The sequence below is a fragment of the Phyllostomus discolor genome, chromosome 2 (assembly GCF_004126475.2).
Source record: "Phyllostomus discolor isolate MPI-MPIP mPhyDis1 chromosome 2, mPhyDis1.pri.v3, whole genome shotgun sequence".
Taxonomy (NCBI): Eukaryota; Metazoa; Chordata; class Mammalia; order Chiroptera; family Phyllostomidae; genus Phyllostomus; species Phyllostomus discolor.
Window position 1 is genome coordinate 160,826,501 of NC_040904.2, and position 27,243 is coordinate 160,853,743.

Below are 27,243 nucleotides of genomic sequence, written 5' to 3' on the forward strand. Positions count from 1 at the left end.
TCTTCCCAAGAAACACTAGTGTTTACTATCCTGGTATTTACTATCTGGCCAAATGTCAGGAGGAGCCTCATTCAAGGACACACACTCTCCTTGCTGCATTCTTCACATACCAGTCAGCTATTTGCGAACACAGAATTAGCATCGCTGTGAGAGGAAGGTCTTGAACAGGGAAAATCTGCCTCTGTTCATTTTCTTATCCTCAGTCTAAAGAGGTTATAAAGCTCTCACCTCAACTGAAACACTGGAAGAAGGCACAGGGGTGTACTGGGAGATGTAAGCTCCCTGCAGAGCTGCAGCCGTTGGCAAGTACTGGAATGGAAAACATCAGTGGGCTTAGTGTGGTGATTCTTGGCTACATTTAAAGCACCTGGGAGCTTTAGAAAAGACTGATGCCTCTGTCCCATCCCCAGAGATTCTAGTTTAATTGTCTAATTTAATTGTGCTTTTGAAAACTGCTTCAGGTAGTGGTTCGAAAGAACACCGGCTTAGGGGGACTTCTGCAGACACGGCCTCCTTTCCCCCTCTGTCCTGCCTTCTGCCTTTCCTCGTGCACTGCCTTCTCTGCCTTTAAGCCCTCCCATGCACATCGGAATGTAGCAGGCCTACATGAGACCTGGTGAGCTTCATCCACTCTTCTTTCTTAGTACTATTTTGATAAGGATTCCTAGGAAATGTGAATGAACTTCCACATACACTAGTATGTACATAGAAACACTGTTTGTTCAGTTTTATGAGTAGGAATCAGTTAAAAGGAGTGGGCTGAGGAGCATAATAATGGCTATATTCCTGCCTCATGGATTATTACCTGTTACTTTGTCTCCTACTCTGAGTGTGCTCTCAATGACACTGAAGTGACTCTTATCATGTACAAGTATTTATGCTGAAAAGTAGTACACAGGTACCCCTTCCTCGATAGAAGTTTATAATCAGAAGTATCCTGCTTTACCGTGCCCGCGGTGCTGAGGGAGAGGTGGCCCAGTTGCTGGGTAAGAGGTCCCATCATGGAGGCAGGCTGGAGAGAAATGGGGTGATCCATCCCTGGCGTCAGAACTGAACCCTACAGATGACGACAAAAGACAGGGTTCATTGGCAGCATCCTGTGAGGCTGCCTGAAGCAGAGATTCATGGCTACCAGGGCCATTTAAAAATCCTGGGAAATGAGAGATGAGCAGCAACACAGTCGTGCAACTGGAATAGGCACTCTGCCCATCGGTCTAGAGGGATCCCTGCCTAAGAATCACAGACTCAAAAAATTTAAGGTCATGTACCTGAGCTGCATAGGGGCCTGTGCCAGAACTCATACCCACACCCACTTTCATCAATTTCCAGTGCTTTTTTCTATTATTAAATTTATTGGGGTGACATTGGTTCATAGGGTCATATAGATTTCAGGTACACATGTCTATGATACATAATCTTTATACTGCATTGTGTGCCCACCACCCAAAAGTCAGATCATCTTCTGTCCCATGTGATTAGCCCCCTTCCAGTGTTTTTCTTTACATCAAGTGGCCTCTGGCATTTGCCCAGTTCTGAATACTCACTGAAGGCTGCATGAGGTATGACTGGTGGTGCATCCAAGATGGGTTAGGGACTTGTAGAGGAGATGTCTGAGTTACTCTCTAAAGCAAGCAAAAATAAACAACAACAAAAAATATTAATTGCCTAGAAACTATTGTTTTGCCCAAGAATCTGATAATGTTCAAACAAAACCCCCCAAAAGATGGAGTGCCCCATTATCAAATAGAAACACAAAGAATAAACTGCTTTAAAAATATTAGCAATTCTTGCCCTGGCTGGAGTGGCTCAGTGGATTGAGTGCTGGCCTGAGAACCGAAGAGTCACTGGTTCAATTCCCAGTCAGGGCACATGCCTGGGTTGTAGGCCAGGTCCCCAGTTGGGGGCATGTGAGAGGCAACCACACACTGATGTTTCTCTCCCATTCTTTCTCCCTCCCTCCCGCTCTCTGTAGAAATAAGTAAAATCTAAATATATATATATATTAGCAACTCTTATACCTCAACAAATAATCCAGTTTAAAAATGGGCATCCTGGGGTCTGAAGCCCTAACAGTTTAACCTTTGTGGGGTTCAAGACAAGTCACCTCCAGCTGTGCCTCTGTGGCATGCAGATTATTTTGAGCTAAAGACAACTGAGGCCCTAGAAGATAAACTTCTTTCCCTCTCTCTCTTCATTTAACTACTCGTAGAACCTGAATTAGGGGCCTTGCCTACAGTAAGAAATTATCAGAGATAGCTTCTTTTATCTACCTATAGGAAGGACAAGGCAAGCTACTAACTATTCAACACCTGCCCTTCTTCTCGTCCTGCAATGACCCTCTGAAGCACCCGAAGTGCCTCACCCCAGCCTTGGCTCTGAATGCCAGGTATACCTCATTTTAACTTTCCGCCCCTGACCCTCTCATGTATGGGAAGGTTTGTCACTGATGATGCTGCACAATGGAAACGAGAACACAGCTGTTGTTCTTGTATATTTTATTTTTTTAAAAAAAGTTAAATTAAATAGCAATTGATTATAATACTGAAAAACTAAAAATAAAGAGGGTCAAATAATTTAAATAAATATTTCTCTAAGAAGATTTAAAAAATGACTAATAAGCACATGAAAGAGGCGCAAAATCATTAGCCACTGGGGAAACGCAAACCGAAAACACAATGAGATGCCACTCCACACCCACTGGGACGGCCATGATTAAAAGGACAGAACAGCAGCTGTTACACAGGGTCCGGCAGAAGTAAGGCTGGCTTGAGTGTGGTTAGTGGGGTGATAATATGAGTGTAATAATTTATAGTTTTAATGTGAACATTTCACCTAAAATGTCCCATGGTGTGCTTGAGTGTGACATTGTTATGTTACTGAATTACATGCTTATGATTTTGTAATAAAAGATTTTGAAATAAAATGGGGCGTTATTTGTGCTGGATCTGGCACACTGTAGGTGGGAACACTAAGTGGCTCAGCAGCTTTGGAAAACAGTTTGGCAGCTCCTCAAAAAATTAAGCATTTACTGTGTAACCCAGCAATTCCACTGCTAGATATATACTCAGGAAAAATAAAAGTATATGTTAACACAAAAATTGCACACAAGCATTCATACAGCCCACAGGCAGAAATGATGCAAATGGCCATCAATTGATAAACGAATGACAAAATGAAGTATTATCCACACAATGGAATATGATTCAGTCATAGAAAGGAATGAAGTACTGATACACACTACAACATGGATGCACCTCAAAAACATGCTAACTGAAAGAAGCCAGGCACAAGTATATTGTATGCTCCCATTTATTATGAAATGTCTGGAATAGGCCAATCTATAGACATAGAAAGTACACTAGTGGTTGCTAGGGGTTGGGGGTTAGGCAGAATGGGGAATGACTGCGTAAGAGTATAAAGTGTCTTTGTGAGGTGATAAAAATGTTCTAGAGTTAGATAATGGTAATAGTTGTACAACTTTGTAAATATACTAAAAACTACTAACTTGTACACCTTAAGAGTATGACTTTTATGGTATGTGAATTATACCTCAACTTTAAAATTAAAAAAAATAGCAATGAGAAGAAATGCATTATAATAAACAAGTACAGTTTATTCCATAAATGTAAAGATTGCTCATATTAAGAACTCTATACATGTAAGTCAAAATTGAAGGAAAAATCCATAGTATAATGCTAGATACTGAAAAGACATTGGATAAAGTTCAACATCCATTTACTTTTTAAAAATCACAAAGAAACTACTTACATATATTAAATGTTATTACCAAAAACTAGCTGATAATATTAACCTAAACAGAGAAATATTAAAACCATTGCAATTATAACAACCTATCTTACAGTAAGGTTAAATAAATGCAATTAGATAAGAGCACAATTGGCATAAAATTGGAAAAGGAAGAGAAACTACTATTATGCACTGATGATATAACTGTACACCTTTAAATCCTAAGAGGCTCAATTTAAAAAAATACTAGTAGTAATAAGAAGATTTAGTAAGTTGGCTGCATACTAAATCGATGAACATAAATCAACAGCTTTTTTCAGTGTATCAATAAGTATATTAAGAAATGCTTATATAAATTATAGAACATTTAGGAATATATTATACAAGGAAAGCATAAGACCTACATAAAGAAAACTAAAATCTCATTGAATGACATAAAAAAGATTTAAACACATGAAAAAATACTATACCTTAGCTGAAAAGGTTAGTATTATTAAAACATCAATTCTCTTAAACTCATATATATAATATAAATATATATAGTTAACGTAATTCCAATTAAAATCCTCAGAGATTTTTAAAATTTAGATACAATTATCATAAACTTTATACAGAAGAATAAATGCTAAAAACAGCGAAGTATGAAAAAGAAAGAGAAGGTTTTGCCTCATCAAATCTTAGAACATATTAGACTTCTGGCCAAGATGGAGGCGTAGGTAGACACATTGTGCCTCCTCACACAACCAAAAGAAGAACAACACAATTTAAAAACAAAAACAACCAGAATTGACAGAATATCCAACTGTATGGAAGTCCAACAACCAAGGAGTTAAAGAAGACATTCTTCCAGACCAGTAGGGGGGGCGGAGTCGGGCAGCTCATGGCAAAGAAGCAGCTGGCGGACTAGGGTGCGCAAGGAGGCGGCTGGCGGACCCAGCGAGGCGGCCGACTATGGAACGGGGTGCTGCGTGCAAAGCTGCAGCTGGTGAACCAGGCAGCCCCACATTCATGTGCAGATAAGCCAGGCGAAACTGGGGAGCAGGATGGACCGCACAACCCAGGGTCCCAGGGCGGGGAAATAAAGCCTCAAAACACCAATTGAAAACACCTGCAGGGGTTGAGGCAGCAGCAGGAGAAACTCCCAGCCTCACAGGAGAGTTCTTTGGAGAGACCCACAAGGTCCTAGAACGTACACAAGCCCATCCACATGGTAATCAGCACCAGAAGGGCCCAGTTTGCTTATGGGAATCCGGGCAAGTGACTGAAATAGGCAGAGAGCAGAGCAAACGCCATTGTTCCCTCTCGGACCCCTCCCCCACATACAGTGTGGCAATGCAGCCATGTGGGTCGCCCCACCCTGGTGAATACCTAAGGCTCTGCCCCTCACTACATAACAGGAGTGTCAAGACAAAAAAAATGGCCCAAAAGAAAGAACAGATCAAAGCTCCAGAAAAAATACAACTAAGCCACGAAGAGGTAGCCAGCGTATCAGATGCACAGTTTAAAACACAATCAGGATGCTCACACAATTGGTTTAATTTGGTCGCAAATTAAATGAAAAAATCAAGGCTATGCTAAGTGAAATAAAGGAAAATGTACAGGGAACCAATAGTGATGGGAAGGAAACTGTGACTCAAATCAACAGTGTGGACCGGAAGGAAGATAGAAACATCCAATCAGAAAAGAATGAAGAAACAAAAATTCAAAAAAATGAGGAGAGGCTTAGGAACCTCCAGGACATCTTTAAACATTCTAACTTCTGAATTATAGGGGCACCAGAAGGGGAAGAGGAAGAGCAACAAGTAGAAAAGTTATTCGAACAAACAATACAGAACTTCCCCAATCTGGCAAAGGAAATAGACTTCCAGGAAATCCAGGAAGCTCAGAGAGTCCCAAAGAAATTGGACCCAAGGAGGAACACACCAAGACACATCATAATCACATTAGCCAAGATGAAAGATAAGGAGAGAATCCTAGAAGCAGCAAGAGAAAAGGAGACAGTTACCTACAAAGTAGTTCCCATCAGACTGTCAGCTGATTTCTCAAAAGAGACCTTACAGGCAAGAAGGGGCTGGAAAGAACTATCCCAAGTCATGAAAGGCAAGGACCTACATCCAAGATTGCTCTATCCAGCAAAGCTTTCATTTAGAATGGAAGGGCAGATAAAGTGCTTCCCAGATAAGGTCAAGTTCAAGGAGTTCATCATCACCAAGCCTTTATTTTATGAAATGTTAAAGGGATTTATCTAAGAAAAAGAAGATAAAAACATGTATAGTAAAATGACAGCAAACTCACAATATTTAACAACCATACCTAAAACAAAAACAAACTAAGCAAACAACTAGAACAGGAACAGAACCACAGAAATGGAGATCACATGGAGGGTTAGCAACAGGGGAATGGGAGGGGAGAGAAGGGGAAGAGGTACAGAGAATGAACAGCATAAATGGTAGGTAGAAAATAGACAGGGGGAGGGTAAGAATAGTATGGGAAATGTAGGCGCTAAAGAACTTATATGTATGACCCATGGACATAAACTAAAGTGGGGGAATGTAGGTGGGAGGGGGTGTACAGGGTGGAGGAGAATGAAGGGGATTGAAATGGGACAACTGTGATAGCATAATCAATAAAATATATTTTTAAAAAGTAAAAAAATATTAGAACATATTATGAAAGCCAGTGAGATCAAATTAATGTATTATCAGAATAGGAATGGAAATAACAATCATTGGGAGAGAATAAAGATACAGAAATAAATCCCAGTGTTTATTTCATTTTTTAAAAAGAAGTCCTTTTTAAAAAGATTTTATTTATTTATTTTTAGAGAAGGGAAGGGAAGGAGAAAGAGAGGAAGAGAAACATCAAGGTGTGGTTGTCTCTCACACGCCTCCTACTGGGGAACCTGGCCCACAGCCCAGGCATGCGCCCTGACTAGGAATTGAACCAGTAACCCTTTGGTTTGTAGTCTGGCACTCTATCCACTGAGCTACACTAGCCAGGGCTAAAGGCCAGTATTTATTATATGACAAAGATGGCATTTCAATTCAATGGAAAAAGAATGGATTATTTTCCCGGGCTGGTGTCACCCAGTGGACTGAGCATCGGTCTATGAACCAAAAGGTCACTGGTTTGATTCCCAGTCAGGACACATGCCCGGGCTGTGGGGCCGAGTATCTGGATGAGGGTGTGCAAGACGCAACAGATGGATATCCATCTGATGGATGTTTCTCTCATGAATCTATGTTTCTCTGCCTCTTTCTCCTTCCCTTCCCCTCTCTAAAAGTAAATAAAATCTTTTTTTAAAAAGTAAACAAAATAATTCCTTAAAAAAGGATTATTTAATAATTTGGTTCTAGGACAACTGGTTAACGTTTTGAAAGAAAATATAATATGACCCCTACTTTCTACCATACACAAAAACAAATTCCTGGTGATTACACATTTACATATAAAACAATGAAGTAAATCTTGGAGACCGTGTGTACCATATAGGGACTAGGAAGATCTTTTGAATTAAGACAAGTAATTCAAAAGTTATAAGTAAAAAGCAGATATATTTAAATATATACAAATTTTAAACCTTGGCATGGCAAAAGCTGGTGATTCCCAGTGTATGGGCTTTTGATAAGCAACAGCAGCAGTGGTTGGCAGCACCTGAGAACTTGTTAGAAATACAAATTCTTGCCTCCTGCCCCAGACTTACCGAACCAGGAAATCTTGGTGTGGTGCCTGGCAACCTAGGTATAACTAGCTCTTCAAGTGATTCTGATGCACAGCTAAGGTTTGATGACCACAAAGTCAGTGGACAAAAATTTGGAAAAAAACATTTACAACAAAGATAACATTCAGAGGATCAATACTTATAATTTACAAAACCAAACAGAAAACTGGGCCAAGCATATGAAAAGCAATCAGAGAACAGAAAATCAAAATATGACCAACATTGAAAATGCTTAAACTAAGCCGCTGTCAGGGAAGCACAGACTGAAGTCACAGTGCACTTTATACCCAAGAAGACAGGAACAATTTAAAGAGCAATGTCACCTATGGCTGGAGGGAAGCAGCTACTCTCACACGTTACTAGTGGAAACATGAATTGACACAGCCTTTGTGAAAAGCAATCTGGCAACATTTATAAAACTCCATAGTCCATAAATTCAAACTACAATTCTACTCCTCGGATGAACCACCAGAAATATAAGTATTTATATAGGCAAAGATAGAGACACAAGGATGTTTACTGCTTAAGAAAATTTACTGAAGCATTATTTATACCAGAAAAACACTGAAATCCAAGCGAATGACCTTCACTGGGGTACAGATGAAGAATTCTGACCCTGACTGGGTAGCTCGGTTGGTTAGAGCATCATCCGCACACACCGAAGTTCTGGGTCCATCCTGGTCAGGGCACAGGCAAGAACCAACCAATGGATGCAAAAACAAGTGAAACAAAGAATCAATGTTTCTTTCTCTCTTCCTCTCTCCTCCGTCCTCTCTCTCTCTAAAATCAATCAACAAATTTTTTTACAAAATTAAAAGAAAAAGAAATCTGGTGTATCTCCAGCATGATCTACTATGCAACTATTAAAAAAGGAAATGATGAGAACACAGAGCCCAACATTCACTGCATCAGAATCACCCATGGGCTCCTGAGAATCACTCAGATTGCTGGGACCATCACCAGCTTTTAATTCCGTAGATCTGGGGTGGAGTCCAGGAATTTGTGTTTCTAAAAATTCCCAGGGGATGCTGACACCGCTGGCCCAGGGCCTATACTTGGAGAACTGCTGGTTAAGGTGGTGTTAAGTGAGAAGAGCAAAGTATGAAAAATACATTTATATGGTCAACTTTTTGGTAACCTAAACAATAACTTCCAAAAACCACATACATATGTATACATGCACATGAAGAAAACATTGAAAATAGTAGCCAATTGATATGGATTTACTTGTGGGGGTGGTGGGCAGAGAGAAAGAGGATGCTCCTACAACAGTCCGTGTAAGTGGAATGCAGCCACAGGTTATGCTCTCCTGCAACGTGATGTGTGTGTGGTGTACACAAAGGGAAAACAAACAAGTAGTTTCCAGCATTCTACTCCTTTACTTAAAACCCAGTGCTGGGGAAAACCACCACACCCTTTTTGGGCACGAGCATACCTGATACGAAGACACAGGTGACGGAAGATACGGGGAGAGTGCAGACTGAGCAAGCATCCTGTTGGGGGCGACATTGTAAGGAGCTGGGTAAAACCTGCAGGAAGGAACCTCATCAGTACAGAGTCACAGGAAGTCAGAAAGGGCCTCCCACAGACAGACACGGCCACCCACTAAGTACTGTTTAAAGATCAAAGATGAAACATCCAAGTGCCTGGACAAAGGCTATTATCATCTTCAGTCGGCCTGGTTATCTCAAACACCCTTACCCATTCTGAAGAGCTGTAGTGGGGTCATAGGTCAAGGCCATACCACCCTATAAAGAAAGAACACAGCATTCATATTGTAAGCTCTTGGATAAGAACAGGAGCAAACGCAGGATGTCAAGTGTGGGGAAGTATTTGGTTCAGCTGATTAAAGTGCAGTCTGAACAAGCTGTTCCAAGTTTTTCTGGGTGTGCAGGTTGCAAAATCCCACTCCAGACCCACAGCGAACAGCATGTTAAGTAGCCAGCTTCTCTCAGTTACAAACTGTAGCTCCCAAGCTTGCCACCTAAGTTCACAGAAATCAGGCCATGGTAATTTCCATTCCGTTTTAATATCGATCCACAGTACTCCTATCTCCTCGGAAGTCCTCTTACCATGTCTCCATTCCTTGGCCAGGCCCGTCCATTTTGCACAAATTTTCCTTGGTTCTGTCGTTTCTTAGGACCACCATCAGCAAATTTGCAAAGCAATGGATCAGATGGGGCTACCAAGAGAGAAAGCAGACAGACAGCTGAGTCCCGCCTCACTGAGCCCACTCACACTCATGCAAAACTCCTCCAGAGTCTTCACTGGAAGTAACAACCTATGGCCCTCTCAGCCTGATTCCCAGATGCCTCACCTGGTACTCCAGGGGGTGTCTTAATATATTTTCCATTAAAGTGGGTGATGATGGCTTCACACTTCTCTGTGGACTCCATCCTAAGGAGCACAAGAGGCATTAGGCTCTAGCTTCTTCAGGATCTGTGCTCTCCCTATGTTCAAAAAGAATGCCCTAAGTTCCCAGCCCCACAAATACTCTAAAAGTTGTGACTGTAGGAACACAGAGTTTCCTCTACACAAATTCAAGATATTCTGAAGAGGCACCCGCAAGCTTCTAACGAAGGTTCTCTCGGCTGGAATAATGGAGGTATTTATGCTGTGAATACATATTCCAAAGAAGATACTTACAGATGGGGCTAGCCTTGTGTCTGGTTCATAAATAAAAATGCAATAACTAGAGGCTGTTAACAGTACTTTTTAAATTACGAAATTCCTAATGGAAATTGTTCCCTCACTCTGACAAAACTACACAAGCTAAGAATTTGTCAATATTTATTTGTTGCTTCTGGTTATTTACCAAGGTCTAGTTAGCTACTATAACATTATTAAGATTTCATGAGTCTGTAGGAGGAAACAGTAATAAGATGGGGTCTACATGGTCCACAGTGATAGAAAAACAAAGCTGGGCAATACTGAGTTAAAGTTTCTTTTTGGGAAAAGCGGCCTGAGTGGGAAATCAGAAAATCAGAAAACCTGGCCTCCAGCTCCTGCTCATGTCCCAGAGTTCAGTGAGTGAGGACCCATTCCTCATTTCCACTTTAGAGAAATCATCATCTACTACTCTACTACACAGGATTGTACAGATCAAAAAGTTAATCTACATAAACGTGTTTTAAAAGTGTAAGAGTCTAGCCCTGGCTGGTGTGGCTCAGTGGACTGAGTGCAAGCCTGCAAGCTAAAGGGTCACCAGTTTGACTCCCAGTCAGGGCACACGCCTGAGGGGCACACAGGGTCCTCCCAGTATGGGGGTGCACAAGAGGCAACCACACATGGGTGTTTCTCTCCCTCTCTATCTCCCTCCCTTCCCCTCTCTAAAAGCAAATAAATTAAATCTTTTTTAAGTGTAAAGGTCTATGTAATAATACAAGGTACAGTATCCTCCTTTCTTTCCATATTTAAAGTAGGTCTCAGTATATTTTCTGTGTCAATAACCACTAAAAATATAAACCATCCGTATGAAGGCGGTCACCATAAAAGGCCTCAAATGGAACTTTTTAGAGAAAACGACATATTCGGCATCCTAGAGCAGAAGTTTGTAGCTGGGCTACTCCTACTCCTTACTCTTTCCAAAGGGGTGAACAGACATAGAGTTTCAAGAGAATCACTTTGAGAACCTCAGCTTCTTCATAAACGCTTTCCTAAAACTGATCTGCCTGGGGGATTGGTCCTGATCAACGATCAAAGCCAAAGTCGCCTCGCACAGCCACCCCTCCCCACCCCTCCCCGACGACTTCGACTTCCCACTCATCCCCAAACGCCACGCAGGGCAGAGAAGACCGACACAGCTACAAATCTTTTTGTAAGTTAGATGGTCCCAATTCTTCCTTCCAACAGAAGTTGGAGGACTCGACCAGGTGTCAAATGACATATAAAAAAATCAATTTTCATGACAGATTACCCTGATTCTTGGCAAATGACTCAAAAGGAATTTAAAAAATTCTTATTTTAACAAAATTCTTTCCATTCCCGTCTACTTATTTATGTGAACAAAGTTTCTTGGCATGGAAACAAAAAACAGGAACAAAACTGATATTAACCCAATCTTGTTACAGCAATAAACGATATTCACTGATGGCTACATGCCCTAATTAGAAAAATCTAAAGAAAATAAAACTTAAACTTATTCATGTCATAGGAAAAGCATTTCCAATAAAAAACTTTGAGTCAGTATTTAAATATATACGTTGTTTGGGGCAACTGTGAACTAAAAATCACAAAGAGGATTTTCCTGTGGGTGAATACAATAGAGAGCCTCAGGGCCACTGGGAAAAAATTAATATACATATTTTTATTGCAGAGAAGTATGACAGGATGATCCACAAAAAGGCTTGTAACTATGAAGATGTTTTACAGTAGGATATAATACAATTGAAATAAAAACACAAGATCAAGAAGAAAAAAAGGAACATTATAAGAAAGATGTAAGGGTGAGAACAATTAAAGAAATGCCCTATGTATTTTCAAAACAGGCGATTTTGTGTATCCAATTGCTAGGACATTTAGATCTCATCTGGATATATTGAAAAATGATGTGAGCTTGATTTAAAATATCAATGTTTATAATTTGCTGGAAATCATACCTAGCAAGAATCTAAATCACCCTGGCTCGCATGGCTCAGTGGGTTGAGCGAGGGCCTGCAAACAGAGAGGTCACCAGTTTGATTTCCTATCAGGGCACACGCCTGGGTTGCAGGCCAGGTCTCAGCTGGGGGGATGTGAGAGGCAGCCAATGTTTCCTTCACACATGGATGTTTCTTTCCCACATCAATGCTTCTCCCTCTCTCCCTCCCTTCCCCTCTCTCTAAAAGTAAATACATAAAATGTTTTTAAAAAATCTAAACATATGAAGAAAATACCTTCATATTTTAGTAGTTATTAATGTAGAAACACGCAAAAGATTTCATTGCTTTTTCAAGTCTTCAAAGCCACAGTTCCCAGACTGGGCTGTGAGACACCCTGGTCGTTGCGGGGTACCAGCAGAAGCACAACAAGGAACACTTCGACTTTCTGAAGAAAACACAGCAACGTCTGTTGGACACTGTGTAGCTCACTCAACAACCCTTTTGATAATGTATTTTTGCAAAGCTGGTTTTTCAACGATTGCTATGACAAAAGCAAGTACCATAAGACAACTAGTGTGTTGTAACTGGAGATGAGGGTGGGAAGTATCAAATCCGATCCCAAGGTCGGAGAAGTTGTGCAGTCTCCAACAGGCACACAGCCCATTAGTATGGACAGTTATTTAAGGATGAAATAAAATATTTTCTCTTTCAGTGTATATTCTCAAATAGGCATAAAGTTGTTAAGATATGAACACTTTTTGAGTTGTTTAGACCATTTAGTTACTTAATAAATTGAACTATTAGGGATTTGGGGGGGTTTTGATCTTGGGAAAAAATTAATAGGATAACTACAGGGCCACGATCTCAACCACGTTGGGAACCTCCCCTCTCCCAGTGCAGGAGCAAAAATGTCTGAGGACCACAAGCCTAGGAACTTCTCTAGTTATACTTGGGATCGCCAGCAGGTGGCACTACCAAGACTGAGTTGGCTAGAGAAGCCCAATTCCTTGTTTGCAAGGCCTGAAACACTCCAGAGTAGGGGAGTGCTCTCAGACCAGAGAAGACATTAAAAAACAAACGGACATTAGTCCAGTAGTTTTCAAACTTAAAAACAACAACAACAGAATTTCCTTTCAAACAAAAGCTTAAGATAAATAAAAGCATAACCATTTCCTAAGTGGGACGGGCGAGCTGAAGCCCCACAACAGCGAGGACACCTAAGCTCAGAGGACAGGCACCTGGAGAGCTCCTCGACTCTCGACTCTCGGGAACACAAGAAAGTCACGTGCCTACATCAGCCCCCACAGAGCAAGCCAAGGCTCCTAAAGGTCTCCTATCACATGGGTAGTTAGTGGCACAGTTAGTTCTAGAATTTAAGTCTCTCAATGGATCTGAAAAGGTAGATCAGATCAGCCACTTCATCCTGACTGATCTTAAAGCCAGAAGGATTAGGGCGTCACTTCTACCACCCACTCCCGTGACACCTTGGGCAAATCACTTCATTCTGGGAACTTCAGTTCCCTTATCTATAAAATGGAAGATTAATATTGCACAGGGTTGTAGTAATGATTAAATGGCAGAATAGGATGAGAAACTACTCAATAAACTATAAGATACAGAACTGCTTTATTCCAGTTAGTTCTGTATCAAAAGGAGCAAAGGCTAGAGTAGCAGGAAGTAATGAGGAAAATAAAGATTTGAGGGTACAAATGGATTTGTGGGTATTGTGGCCTATAATTAAATGAATTTTTGATCTACAGTCATGTGCTTTTGGCCAATAGTTTGGTCCCTGTGGGGAGGGGGCAGGGTTTTTTTGTGACCTTCTAAGTGACATTATTTTTTAAAAATTTATTTACTGATTTTAGATAGAGAAAAATATTAATTTGTTGTTCCATTTATTGATACGTTCACTGGTTGATTCTTGTCTGTGCCCTGACTGGGGATTGGGACAACACTCTAAACAGCTTGAGCCACCTGGCCAGGGCTCTAAGTGACATTCTGCATTAACTGCATCATTTCCCATTCTCGGTATCCCTCACCTTGCAAAGCCAACCCCTCTGCTGGTTCCGTTGGTGTCCCGAAGGATTCGAGTGGAGATGACTTGGCCAAAGGGCTTCAGCATTCCCTCCAGTTCTTGCTCATCCATTGACAGTGGGAGGTTTGATATGTATAGATTTGTGGGGTCCTGCTCCTGTTGCTATGGGAATAAAGGAGAGAAAATGAAGTTCCCATCTCTTATCCCTCTCCCACCATCAACCCAAAATGATCTCTCAGAAAAGAGAGAACAGGAAGGGTGCCGCATAAACAAAGAGAATTGTAACTATTTGTAAAAAACAGAGTCCCACTATCATGGGTTGTATATTGAATCCAGGCAAAACAAACTGAAAGCATATTTAATATTACTAGTACTGTACAAGCCCATAATACAAGTCATTGGTCAAGTTTTGTCTGTTTCTTTAAGAACTAGGCAGAGCAGCGCTCCCTCCTCCCCCCAGCAGCCTGTCCCGGAGGCTGGATTCTCTGCGACTGCCTCGTTCCCGGGCTGGATTGTTTTGAGTAATCCTCCCTCCCCCTTCTTCCGGCCACAGCAGACTCCTCTGAGTAGGAATGCCTGTTCACTCCCTGATGGAGGGAAACACAGGAAGAGGGGAGAGCGGGGAGGAGAAAGGGAAGGCGCCGTGCTGCGGGCTGCCCTAGGGCCACATGGGGAGCGCTCTGGGTCACCCGGGAGCCCTGAAAGCTCTCATCTCAGAGACTCCACTGCCCAGGCTTCTGTACGGAAGAGGCAGGAGAGCCCTTCCAGAGGGCAGAATGTATACAGCGACTATAACTTCCCATCGCTGTATTCTTAAGAATTTAACCAGTCACTGCCCCAGACTGTGGGTCACCAGCAACCTTAGCTCCTCTCTGCCTTTCCCTTTAGGGCTCCCATTTTCTTATAGGAAAGGGCAGCTGGCAGACCTGCCTCATTAGCTGTACACGGAGTGCTCACAATTACTTCAGAAGGGCAAGGGGATGAGCCCACCTAAGAGAAGGGAGAGAAGAGCCTCTGGATTCCTAGTAATCTAGATGAAAATAAAAGCCCAAGATCTGAGAAGGAGAGGCGGTTTCCTTCCCTGCTGTGGTGTCTCTCCCCCACCCCCCCAGGGAACTGAGCTGGGAGGTGGAGAGCATTGTTCTGAACCTCTGAGAGGCACGACCACGACGGGCTTCTTCAGACAACGTGGCAAAACCAGCACAAGCTGTCTGGTAGAGGAGTGAGGGGCCAGGGTGGGGATGGGGAAACAACAGGGGGAAGGGAAGAAGCCTCTCGACCCTCTTGCCTACTTATAACACTCGAAGAGAGGAAAAGAGTTGACAGCTACCCCCCACAGATTTGAATGCCATCTTCCTCCAGCAGCCAAGGGCTGCTGAATGGGTCCCTAGCCCAGATTCCCTTTGGCCAGGTGCAGTCAAAGAGCACTGCAGCTGGCCTCTGCCCTTCGACCTCATCGTTGTCAAACCCTCTGGAGACCTTGGAACTGGACCTTGGCTGCTCACCAGAGCCCCCGGGCGGGGCAGACACAGGGTAGCACCCTTACCTTCGCCATCTGTGCCTGCACACCACTGGCCTTCAGTGCTGTCACGGCCTTCTGGGCAGCCGCGGGACTGTCGAAGTCCACAAAGCCGTAGCCTGGAACGGGGAGACAGCATCACTGGGAGGTGGGGGGACGAGGGAGGTGGGAGGCCGGGCTTTTCAGGAGACAGAGGAGAATTATGATGCACGTAAGGGAAGTGGCAGGGAGAGAGAAATGAAGAGGTTTTGGGTGATTGTCCATGTGCTCCCCAACCCTGCAAGATCTGGTCCACTTTAAAGCTAAGAACGCCAGGGGTGGTAAGGTCCTTGTGGTGTCCTTGCCTTTCTCACTCCCTCTTAAAAAAAATCTAAGGATTCAGGAACTAGGTTCTTTAGTAACCCACAGCACCACGCGCCCCCCCCCCCCCCCCCGCCACTTCTAAAAAGTCCCTTCCTCTTTTCTAGCCACGGCCCAGAAATGCGAGGCATGTAGGAAACACAGCCTCTTAGCTGCAGATAACCGGGCACTGCTGGAAGGGGCCCCTCCCCACTCCAACCTGCTTACTTTCCCCCTCCTTCCACTCTTACATCTCCACCAAAAACTGCTCAAAACCCCAACAAAGCTGTTTTAATCCTCACAAAATAATACCTCCTCCGCCATCCACCCCACCACCATCAAAAGCAATTACGATGCTTTGCCAAGGAGAAATCATCTCACCTACCCATGTCCACCATCCAATCCAGGGCAACATGAGGTCCAAAGTAAGCCCAGGGGATTCCAAGACTCTGCAGACTTCTAGCCTCAGGTCCCCCAAATAGCACTGCAACTCCAGCTATCTGGTCACCAAAGAATCTAAATATCTGCTTGTCTTTTAAGCCTGAAAACCTCTGAGACTTCTCTCTGGCCTTGGGTACAGGGACTTACAGCAGTAAAGGGCAGAAACAAGGGTGGGCTCACTCTCAGCTGCTCCCCATCACCAAGGGCAGCCGTTTTCTCACCTTTGCATTTGTTTGTGGTCTTGTCCAGTATGGCCTTAGTGGAGACGATCTTGCCATATCTAAGGGAGAGGAAAACGCAGAGCAATGCTCCGGGTGCAGGGACTGAGAGACCCATACTTGTGGATGAACCCACTAGGACAACTGACCCCACCCAAAACTGAATAATAAACACAAAGAAGAGATGAATTTAAAATGCCATGATTACCATTCAAACCTAATCCCCAAAGGTGCCTACAAGAAATAAGGTAACGGCAGTCCAACACACTTCTCATTCTTCCCCAAGTAAGACCCAGATACTAGGTGGAAAGACAGACACTCCTGTCTTTTCAGGAAAGAAGCTTGGTGACACGCATGTGGCTGAATGTGTCAGGGCAGAGCTTGGGCTGGGTTCTTTGGAAACTAAAAATAATCCTTGATATTACTGATCTTCTTTGGGACAAACACCATTCCACCTATGAAAACCTACTCTGAGAGCCCTGGCTGGTATAGCTCAGTGGATTGAGTGCGGGCTGCAAACCAAAGCATCGCAGGTTCGATTCCCAGTCAGGGCACATGCCTGGGTTGCAGGCCACGTCCCCAGTGGGGGCCATGTGAGAGGCAACCACACATTGATGTTTCTCTCTCTCTCTTTCCCCCTCCCTTCCCCTGTCTCTAAAAATAAATAAGTAAAAAAAAAATTTTTTTTTAAAAAGAAAGAGCCCTGGCTGGCATAGCTCAGTGGATTGAGCGCGGGCTGGGAACCAAAGTGTCGCAGGTTCAATTCCCAGCCAGGGTACATGCCTGGGTTGCAGGCCATAACCCCCAGCAACCGCACATTGATGTTTCTCTCTCTCTCTCTCTCTCTCTCTCTCCTTCCCTTCCCTCTCTAAAAATAAATAAATAAAATCTTAAAAAAAAAAAAAAGAAAAAAAAGAAAACCTACTCTGACACTCCAGTCCCTACTCCTCTAATGGCCCCTGATTGAAGGTCAACGTGAACCAACTTCCTTCTGTTCAAGTCCTGGTTCTGCCACTGTGTAGCCATGTGTGATCTTGGACAAGTCATTTAACCTTTTTGTGCCTCAGCCTCACCATCTGTACAACCAGAATAGGGCTGCGGGGAATGGAAAAGGAGTTCACGAACATCAAGGACGAATGTCTGCCACGTGGTGAACACTTAAAAATTCTTAACTGCTGTTATTGTTACTATATTCAAGAAACCTCAACTTCAATCCACTGCAAATGGCTCCCTCTCCTGCTTTACTGTATTCTAAGACTTCTATTTCTCATTGCCAAGATTTAAGTGTGTTAGGAAGGGAGTGGGCACAAGACCAGGTGCAATAGCTGTGTTAAAAAAATTATCCAAAACTTGACAATGAGGCAAAATGAGGAGTGCATATCCTTTCAGTGTCATTCTGGAATATTGTCTAAAAGGCCAATTGCAAGTATATTTCATTATCTAGTGAGCTGTTTCGGTTTCACTTACTATTTACTACCAGTTAGGGCTCAGATTTTGTGAAGATAGATATTATTACCTTGTACGTTTTATCCAGTAGAAATGTAAATAATTTCTGTCCAATAGAAAAGATAATCCCAAAGACTACTGTTTCCTTGTTCTTGAGGACATGAACAGTTTTGTCTGTAACCAAGCTATCTTATCGCACATTCTTTTTCCAGTACCTGTAAATACTCAGTCCCTCAAACGCTCTGTGAACCCATTTTACCATCCTGCTGGTTCCCTCGCTAACGAGTAGAATGAATCTTTGGCATGTGTTCACCTAAACTTGTATGACAGTCATGTTTTTCAACTTTTTGAAATTCACACTTTGGCAGTGGAGTCATTTGGAGCTCCCCGACCTCGAGCAGTGAAGTATCACAAGTCAGGAATTGTATCAGAAGTGGTCCACTAGAAGAAAGTCCCTACGTTCCACTTCAGGAGGGTGAAAATGTTAAAGAGACAGAACAAGTACTGCTAACAAAGCTAGAAGTATAAGATTTAACTGAAAATATTTTGCAGGGACTGAATTTAAGACCAATACCCCAAAGAAGCATTTTTTCTACCTCTTCTAACCCTAAAGAACGTAGGATGATTGATGTGTTTGCTTTACACCTCGGAGACCTCTCACTAACTTTTTCAGTGGGGTTTCTGTGACCCAATGAATTAGAAAGAATAAGCTGAGCAATGCCCTGGAGGCTGGGAAAAGAACACATCAAAATGTGGGGGGTGGGGGGGCGCGGTAATGTGGCAATCCTAGCCCTTCAGGGCTACATACTTGGGTTCTTTCCCAAATTTAGGCAAAGGAAGAGCTGCGTGAGACTAGGCTAGAGGACACACGTGCTGCGATCCCTAGCAAGGCCCCAGGGTGGAGCTTGCTGTGGTCTGAGCAGCCCGAGACTTTGAGCTCAGAATTTCCACGGCAGCTGGCAACAGCTGAGTTGCTGGCTGCTGCTTCCTCCTCAGAGGAAGGAGCCCCTCCACAAGAACTAGTCCCAGATTCCGTGCTCTCCTTCCTGCCCACCAGGGCTTAGGATCCAGCCACGTTTACTTCCCCTACAACCCAGAGAGAGACAACTGGGTGGGACAAAGGCAGGAAGTCCTTCTGGAGATAGGAATACCACCCTTCCTAGAAAGGTTTAACTCCCAGCGCAAAGCACCAGGGAGGGTTGACTCACCTGCTCTCCTCAGCCTCCCTTTCGCCATAACTCATCTAGCACCTGTGCTTCCGGCCTCATTCCCACTTCTGCACAGTGCCCTCCTGGACTCCTTACTTCCCTCCCACATGCTGATCCTGACTATTTTCATCCCTTCAGAGTCAGCAGAAAGGGCAAAATGAATGCCTAGAGGTACAGTGAAATAGAATGGTTTTCTCTGTCTTATGGAGTAAGGGGATTTTTGTAGCACAATATATTGAAAATTTAGAACAAGAAACACAGGGTGCGGAAATCAAGGAACTAGACTGATAGGAGTCTCTCTTCCCTCATAAACCAACCTTTCTGCCAATTTCCATTCCCCCAAAACATTACTAGTCCTACGCTAAGTTCCATTTAAATACCTTTCTAGCAAGGTAAGCTGAGGGAAAGGAACCAGTGTGATATGTACACCTTGCCTTAAGAGACTGAGTTTGTGTGGCCTGGTGTTAGCAAAACCCCATATGATTTGCAAACCACTACATCAGGAGAGGAAGGGATTTATAGAGTGCATCTGATGCCTCATACGGCTGTATTTTGGGGGCAAAGTGTTCTGCCCCTCCAGGACTTAGACCATGGGAACTCGCATACATTGTTGTGGGAGTTGGAATTACTTTGACCACTTCAGAAAATTGTTTAGCAATAGCACAAAAGCTGAACAAATGCACATCCTACGAGTCAGCAATTTTACTCCTAGGTATATACCCACCATAAATGTGTGCACACGTGCACCAAAAGACATGTACAATTTAATAGTAGCACTAATCATATTCAAGAAGATACTTTTGGGGATAGGGAAGAGACAGTAATCTCGAGGTGGGCATCTGAAGAGCTGGTAATGTTCTATTTCTTGATCTGGCAACAATAAGGGTGTTCACCTTGTGAACATTCACTGTTTTGAAAATACACTTATGATTTGTGCATTTTTGCATACACTTGTTATACTTCGAAACAAAGTTTCCTTAAATTGGTAAATTTACATAATCGAAGATTCCGATTTTTCTCTGCCATTCACTAACCCAAATTCAGTTTTCCTTCTCCCCATTAATGTCCCCATCCCGCCCCAGACATTTTCCTCTAATAATTCCCCCAACTCTGTTATTTTTTTGCACAAACATATTTTTCTGCCAGAAGGAAATGAGCTAGCATTTCTGCACACTTGCAAGTTTCCCAGCATTCTTTTTTTTTTTTTTAAGATTTTTATTTACTTTTAGAGAGGGGAAGGGAGGGAGAAAGAGAGGGAGAGAAACATCAATGTGTGGTTGCCCCTGACATGTTCCCCACTGAGGACCTGCCTGCAGCCCAGGCACGTGCCCCGACTGGGAACTGAACCGGCAATCCTTTGGCTCGCAGGCCAGTGCTCAATCCACTGAGCTACACCAGCCAGGGCTTGGCAGGCCTTCCCAGCATTCTTAACTGGGCTAATTCCATGGTAGTTAGCTCCACCTCCCAACTCAAATCTGCACGGAAGAACCTCAAAAGTCTTTAGGGGGTAAACACAAAGTGACAGCCTCTTTCTCCACCTTCTTCTTTATCCACTAATTCAAGGGCTTCTCTGGTTCACTAGGAATATCTCCAGCAGCAGAAACTCTCCTGAGTATATAATTCAATGGGCTAGTCCCCCTTTCTTACACCCCACTGCCGGCTCTCACTGCCTTCTAATCAATGCCTTTGGACACCCTGAACATTTCTATTCAAGGTGTAAGGATACGAATCTTCCCACCAAGATCATCAATTCTAGAACCTGCTAGGAAGGAAGTCATATGCTAGGCGTCAAAGGCCAGCCTTATCCTGGCTTTCCTCAGAGAAACACAAAGGTTTTACATATTAGTAGCAGGTAGAATTTCTTTAAGAGGGGCTGCTGAGAAACCTTATGACTATGAGGTAGAAGCAAAATAATACTGCCCTTCAGGATATGAGTATCTGGCAAGAAGCCAGTATCACCAAATCTATACTGTCCCTGGAAGCCTACCCACACATACCCCAACTTACGACTGACACAGCTTGACAAGGTCCTGGTCAGTAGTGCCTGGTTGCAATCCCCGGATGTAGAGGTTGGTTTTGCTCAGCTGATCATTTCCATTGTTCCCACTGCTGCTGTTAGGGGTACTGTTGCTTGGACTGGGTGGTGCCATCTGCTGAGACAATGACACATATGGCTGCAAGGAGACAAGAAGAACAGAAGGTCAAAAAGGATTATTCACTTAGATGTTGGAGAATGAGGAAGATCCTGGCCCCTTAGAAAGAATGATTTCAATCTGTAATAGCAATGAACTCAACAGGAGACTTAAAAATAAAAACCAAAAACTCGCCCTGGCTGGCGTAGCTCAGTGGATTGAGCGCGGGCTGCGAACCAAAGTGTCGCAGGTTCGATTCCCAGTCAGGGCACATGCCTGGGTTGCAGGCCACAGCCCCCAGCAACCGCACATTGATGTTTCTCTCTCTCTCTCTTTCTCCCTCCCTTCCCTCTCTAAAAATAAATAAATAAAATTAAAACAAAACAAAACAAACAAACAAAAAAAACCCCAAAAACTCTAAACCTGAAGGAATTCCTGTCTGCCATAGAGTAAGTAATTATGTAATTGTCCTACCTATCTTTCAGGAATAATGAGAGGCCAAATAAGCTTGTTAAAGGTTTTGAAAAAAGGTGCTTTGTTACAGAGGGATGTTTTCATCACACAGTAATAGGCAGCAATGTATACCTCTTAAGTAAAATTGTGTCACAAGACAAAACTAATACAATCTAGGTTCCATTAAACAATGATTAAGAGCCCTGGCTGGTGTAGTTCAGTGGACTGAGCGCTGGCCTGCGAACTAAAGGGTCACCAGTTTGATTCCCAGTCAGAGCACATGCCTGGGTTGCAGGCTGGGTCCCCAGTAGGGGGCATGTGAGAGGCAACCACACATTGATGCTTCTCTTCCTGTCTTTCCCCCTGCCTTCCCCTCTGTCTGAAAATAAAGAAATAAAGTCTTTTTTAAAATGATGAAGAGCAAATAATAAAAATTTATTAAATCATAAAGGCATAAATAAATTGAACATAGATTATTCATAAAACTGTAGAATATGAGAACTGTAAAATACATGCAAAAGCTTGAAAATTATTATAAAGTTAGACAAATAAAATGAAATACTAATTACCATGTCAGGTAGTAAAAATAAAATTTTTATAATGGTATTTGGGGTTTAGTCAACTATAAGTCAGTTACAAGTTTTAAAAGTTTAAATAAATGAATAACAGACCTATTAGGGCCAAAAATCCAGGATGGGTGAAACTTCTCTAATCTTTCACTACTGATACCAAGACAGGCAACCAGACCCTGCTTAACATCTTGAGGTACTGCTGTTAGAGACAAAACACCAGGTTGGCTGGAACATGGATCCATTCCTCCACGGCACATTTTATGTCCTTATGCTCTAAGTAGGCTTTTAGTGTTTACATTTGGTTTATAACACTCTAAATTTGCATAATTACCTATAGCACAGTACATTTTACTGTATCACACTAATACTTCAGGTCTCCCTTGGCTGAAAGCACTGGATAGTATAAATCTATTCGAAATTACTTTAAAATGCCAGTGTCATCTCCAGGTTTCTCTCTCTCTCTTTCTTTCTCTCTCTGTCTCTCTCTCAATCTCTCTTTCTCTTTTTCTCACTTTGGTGGTGGTGGTGGTGGTAAGGAATTGGATTAGTAACAAAAGAAAAAGAGAACCATAAATATAAAAAAGGGAAAATTCTCCCCCTAAAGAATTTTAATAAGAAATGTGCCTCTTATAGTTCATGCCTCTGACCGTTAGCAAACTTTAAACTAAAAATCTTCACTCAGGCCCTGTCTGGTGTGGCTCAGTGGACTGAGCACTGGTCTGTGAACTGAAAGGTCACTGGTCAATTCCTGATCAGGACACATGCCTGGGTTGCAGGCCAGGTCCCCAGTTGGGAGCGTATGAGAGACAACCACACATTGATGTTTCTCTCAGTCTCTTTCTCCTTCCCTTCCCCTCTTTCTAAAAATACACCTTTGTTTAAAAAAATCTTCACTCAGCTAAAATATGTTAAAGCAGGTATTTTTCTTATCTTTGTCAGTACAGACATACCTCAGAGATACTGCAGGTATCTAGGCTCTAGTCAGAACTAGTTTGGTTCTAGACCAGCACAATAAAGTAAGTATTACAATAAAACAAGTCACAAACTTTTTGGTTTCTCAGTGCATATAAAAGTTATAATTTCACTATACTGTGACCTACTAAGTGTGCATTAGTACTATGTTTTTAAAAAATCATGTGCTGTACATACCTTAATTTAAAAACACTTTATTGCTAAAAAATGCTAAGCTTCATCTGAGCCCTCAGTGAGTTGTAACCTTTCTGCTGTGGAGGGTCTGGTCTCAGTGTGGACAGCTGCTGACTGATCAGGGTGGTGGTTGCTGGAGGCTGGGGTGGCTGTGCCAACTTCTGTAGATGACAATGAAATCTGCCACATTGAGTGACTTCCTTCCACAAACAATTTCTCTATAGCATGTGATGCTATTTGATAGCGTTTTACCCATAAAACTTCTTTCAAAATTGGAGTCAATCCTCTCAAACCCTGCTGTTGCTCTGTCAGCTAAGTTTATATAATATTCTAAATCCCTTGTTATCATTTCAACAATCTTGCCAGTACCTTCACTGGGAATAGATTCCATCTGAAGATACCACTTTCTTTGCTCATCCATAAGAAGCAATTGCTCATATGTTTTTATCAGGAGATTGTAGCAATTCAGTCACATCTTGGGGCTCCACTAATTCTAGTTCTGCAGTTACTTCCTCCACTGAAGCCTAACTCCTCAAAGTCATCATGAGTGTTGGAATCACCTCCTTCCAAACTCCTGTTAATTGATATTTTGACTCTTCCCATAAATCACAAATGTTCTTAATGGCATAAAAAATGGGAGTCCTTTCCAGAAGGTTTTCAATTTGCTTTCCCAGATCCATCACAAGAATCACTAACTATGGCAGCTACAGACTTAAGAAATATCTTTCTTAAATAATAGGACTTGAAAGTCAAAATTACTCCTTGACCCATGGGCTACAGAATGAATGTTGTGTTAGTAACCATGAAAACAACATTAATCTTGTACATCTCCATCAGAGCTCTTGGGTGTCCAGGTGCCTTGTCAATGAATAGTAATATTAAGAAGGGAACCCTTGTTTCTGGGCAATAGGTTTCAAGAGTGGGCTTACAATATTCAGTAGACCATGTTGTAAACAGATATGCTGTCATCCAGACTGTCATTCCATTGACTAAGCACAGGCAAAGTAGATTTAGCTTAAATCTACTTAAGGGCCCTAGGACTTGGGGAATGAGAAAAATGAGCTTCAGCTTAAAGCTACCAGCTGCATAAGCCCCTAACAAGAGAGTCAGCCTGTCCTTTGAAGTTTGAAGCCAGGCATTGCCTTCCCTCTAGTTATAAAAGTCCTAGATGACATCTTCTTCCAAAATAAGGCTGTTTTGCTTACATTGAAAATCTGTTGCTTACTGTAGACACCTTTATTAATTATCTTAGCTAGATCTGCTGGATAACTTGCTGCTGCTTCTACATCAGCACTTGCTGCTTCACTGGCACTTTCAAATCATGGAGATCGTTTCTTTCCTTAAATCTCATGAACCAACCTCTGCTAGCTTCAAACTTTTCTTATCATTCATGTGTTCACTGAAGTAGCACTTTTAATTTCCTTCAAAAACTTTTCCTCTGCATTCACAACTTGACTGACTGGTGCAAAATACCTAGCATTCAGCCTGTTTCAGCTTTTGACATGCCTTCCTCACTAAGTTTCATCATTTTTAGGTTTTTTTTTATTTTGAGTAAGAGATAAGCCACTCTTCCTTTCATTTGAACACTTAAGGCCACTGTAGGGTTATTAATTGGCCTAATTTCAATATTGTTGTGACTCAGGGAATTAGGAGGCTGGAGGAAAGGGAGAGAGATAGGGGAATGGCTGGTTTATGAAGCACTCAGAGCACACAAAATTTATCTATTAAATTTTCAGTCTTATATGGTGGCAGTTCGTTGCACCACCAAGCAATTATAGTAGTAACATCAAAGATCACTGATCATGGATCACCATAACAAATATACTAATAATGAAAATGTCACAATTTGGTAATTGTGAGAATTACCAAAATATGACACAGAAACACAAAGTGAGCAAATGCTGTTGGAAAAATAGTTCCAATAGATTTGCTCAATAGAGGGTTGCCACAAACCTTCAATTTGTAAAAAAAAAAAGAAAGAAAGAAAGACAGAAAAGAAAAGAAAAAAGATAGTATCTACAAAGCACAATAAAGCAAAACACAAGAAAACAAGATATGCCTGTATAATACTATGGAAAATCATCAGTTATAAAGGAAGACAGCAAAAAAGGAACTACGGACAGCCAGAAAACAATGAACAAAATGGCAATAATAAGTCCTTACCTACTAATAATTACTTTAAATGTAAATGGTTAAATTCTCCAATCAAAGGCACGAGTAGCAAATAGAAAAAACAAGACCCAACTATATCCTGCCTACAAAAGCTCACTCCAGTTACAAGGACACAAACAGGAACAAAGCAGAAGGCTGGAAAAAGACATTCCACACAAATGGAAACCAACAGAGGACAAGGCTAGCTATGCTTGTATCAGAAAAAAATATATGCTTTAAGTAAAAAGCTGTAACAAGAAACAAAGAAGGTCATTATGTAATGATAAAGGGGTGAATTTATCAGGAGGATATGACAATTGTGAAAATGCATCCAATATCACAGCACCTAGATATATGAAGCAAACACTAACAGATCTGAAAGGAGAAACAGACAACAGTATAATATACTAAGGGATTTCAATGCCCCACTTTCAACAATGGATAGATCACCCAGACAGATAATCAGTATGTAAACATTGGACTTGAACTTTTTTTAGACCAAATGGACATAACAGAATATTCCATCCAAAAGCAACAGAATATACCTTTTTCTCAAGTACACATGGAACATCCTCTATGACAGAGCCCATGATAGGTTGCAAAACAAGTCTCAAGAAATTTAAAAATACTGAAAGTACACCAAGTATCTTTTCTGACAAAAATAGTATCAAACTAGGAATCAATAACAGTAGGAAAATGTGAAAATTCATAAATATATGGAAATTAAACAACATACTCTTGAACAACTTATGGGTCAAAAATTTAAAAAATATCTTGAACAAACAAAAATGACAATGCGACAGACCAAAACTTATGGGATGTGGCAAAAGCCATTTTAAGAGGGAAATTTATAGCTATAAATGTCAACATTAAGAGAAAAGAAGATCTCAAATAAACAACTTCAAGGAACTAGAAAGAGAACAAATTAAGCCCTAAGTTAGTATGGATAAAAAAGGAGATAAAGATCAGAACAAAAAGAAATAAAATAGAGAATAGAAAAACAATATAAAAGATTAACAAAACTAAGTGTTGGTTTTTTAAAACAAATGCACAAAATTCACAAACCTTTAGCTAGACTTATCAAGAAAAAAAGAGGAGTCAAAATTAGAAATAAAAGAGAAGCTATTACAACTGTTACCACAGAAATACAAACAAAACTACAAGAGATTGCTATGAATAATTGCATACCACCAGATTCGACAATCTAAAAGAAATGAATAAATTCTTAGAAACATACCACCTACCAAGTCTTAATCATGAAAAAAAAAAAACAAAAAACAGAAAATCTGAACAGACTAATAACAAGTATGGAGAATGAATTGTGCACTTTCAGGACATTATTGAGTAAAATACAGGTTACTTGAACACAAGCCCTATAATACCAAACCAGTCACTCTCATAATCAAGAGGCCTACTAAGTGACTGGGTATGCCATGCTGGACAAAGGGTGATTAATGTCCCAGGCAGGATGGAGCAAGAGGGTGTGAGATTTCACCATGCTACTCAGCAGAGCACATAATTTAAAATTTATGAAT

General features: G+C 41.8%; 1 protein-coding gene across 5 annotated transcripts in view; it reads right to left on the reverse strand.

The window, feature by feature from the left end:
* Nucleotides 1–27,243, reverse strand: part of RBMS2 (RNA binding motif single stranded interacting protein 2) — a 47,382-nt gene that overhangs the window by 5,173 nt on the left and 14,966 nt on the right. For 4 of the 5 annotated variants that reach the window (XM_036018791.1, XM_036018788.1, XM_036018789.1 and 1 more), the window contains 11 exons: nt 21,262–21,428; nt 16,604–16,662; nt 15,630–15,721; nt 14,088–14,245; nt 9,786–9,865; nt 9,541–9,650; nt 9,170–9,216; nt 8,904–8,997; nt 1,545–1,622; nt 947–1,057; nt 229–309 (listed from right to left, as the gene is read on the reverse strand). In XM_036018791.1, coding sequence (XP_035874684.1) covers nt 229–309; nt 947–1,057; nt 1,545–1,622; nt 8,904–8,997; nt 9,170–9,216; nt 9,541–9,650; nt 9,786–9,865; nt 14,088–14,245; nt 15,630–15,721; nt 16,604–16,662; nt 21,262–21,404 — 1,053 coding nt within the window. In that variant the 5' untranslated portion in view covers nt 21,405–21,428. Of the gene's footprint in view, nt 1–228; nt 310–946; nt 1,058–1,544; nt 1,623–8,277; nt 8,547–8,903; nt 8,998–9,169; nt 9,217–9,540; nt 9,651–9,785; nt 9,866–14,087; nt 14,246–15,629; nt 15,722–16,603; nt 16,663–21,261; nt 21,429–27,243 lie in introns of those variants that run through there. The other variant, XM_036018790.1, reaches the window with a different exon arrangement.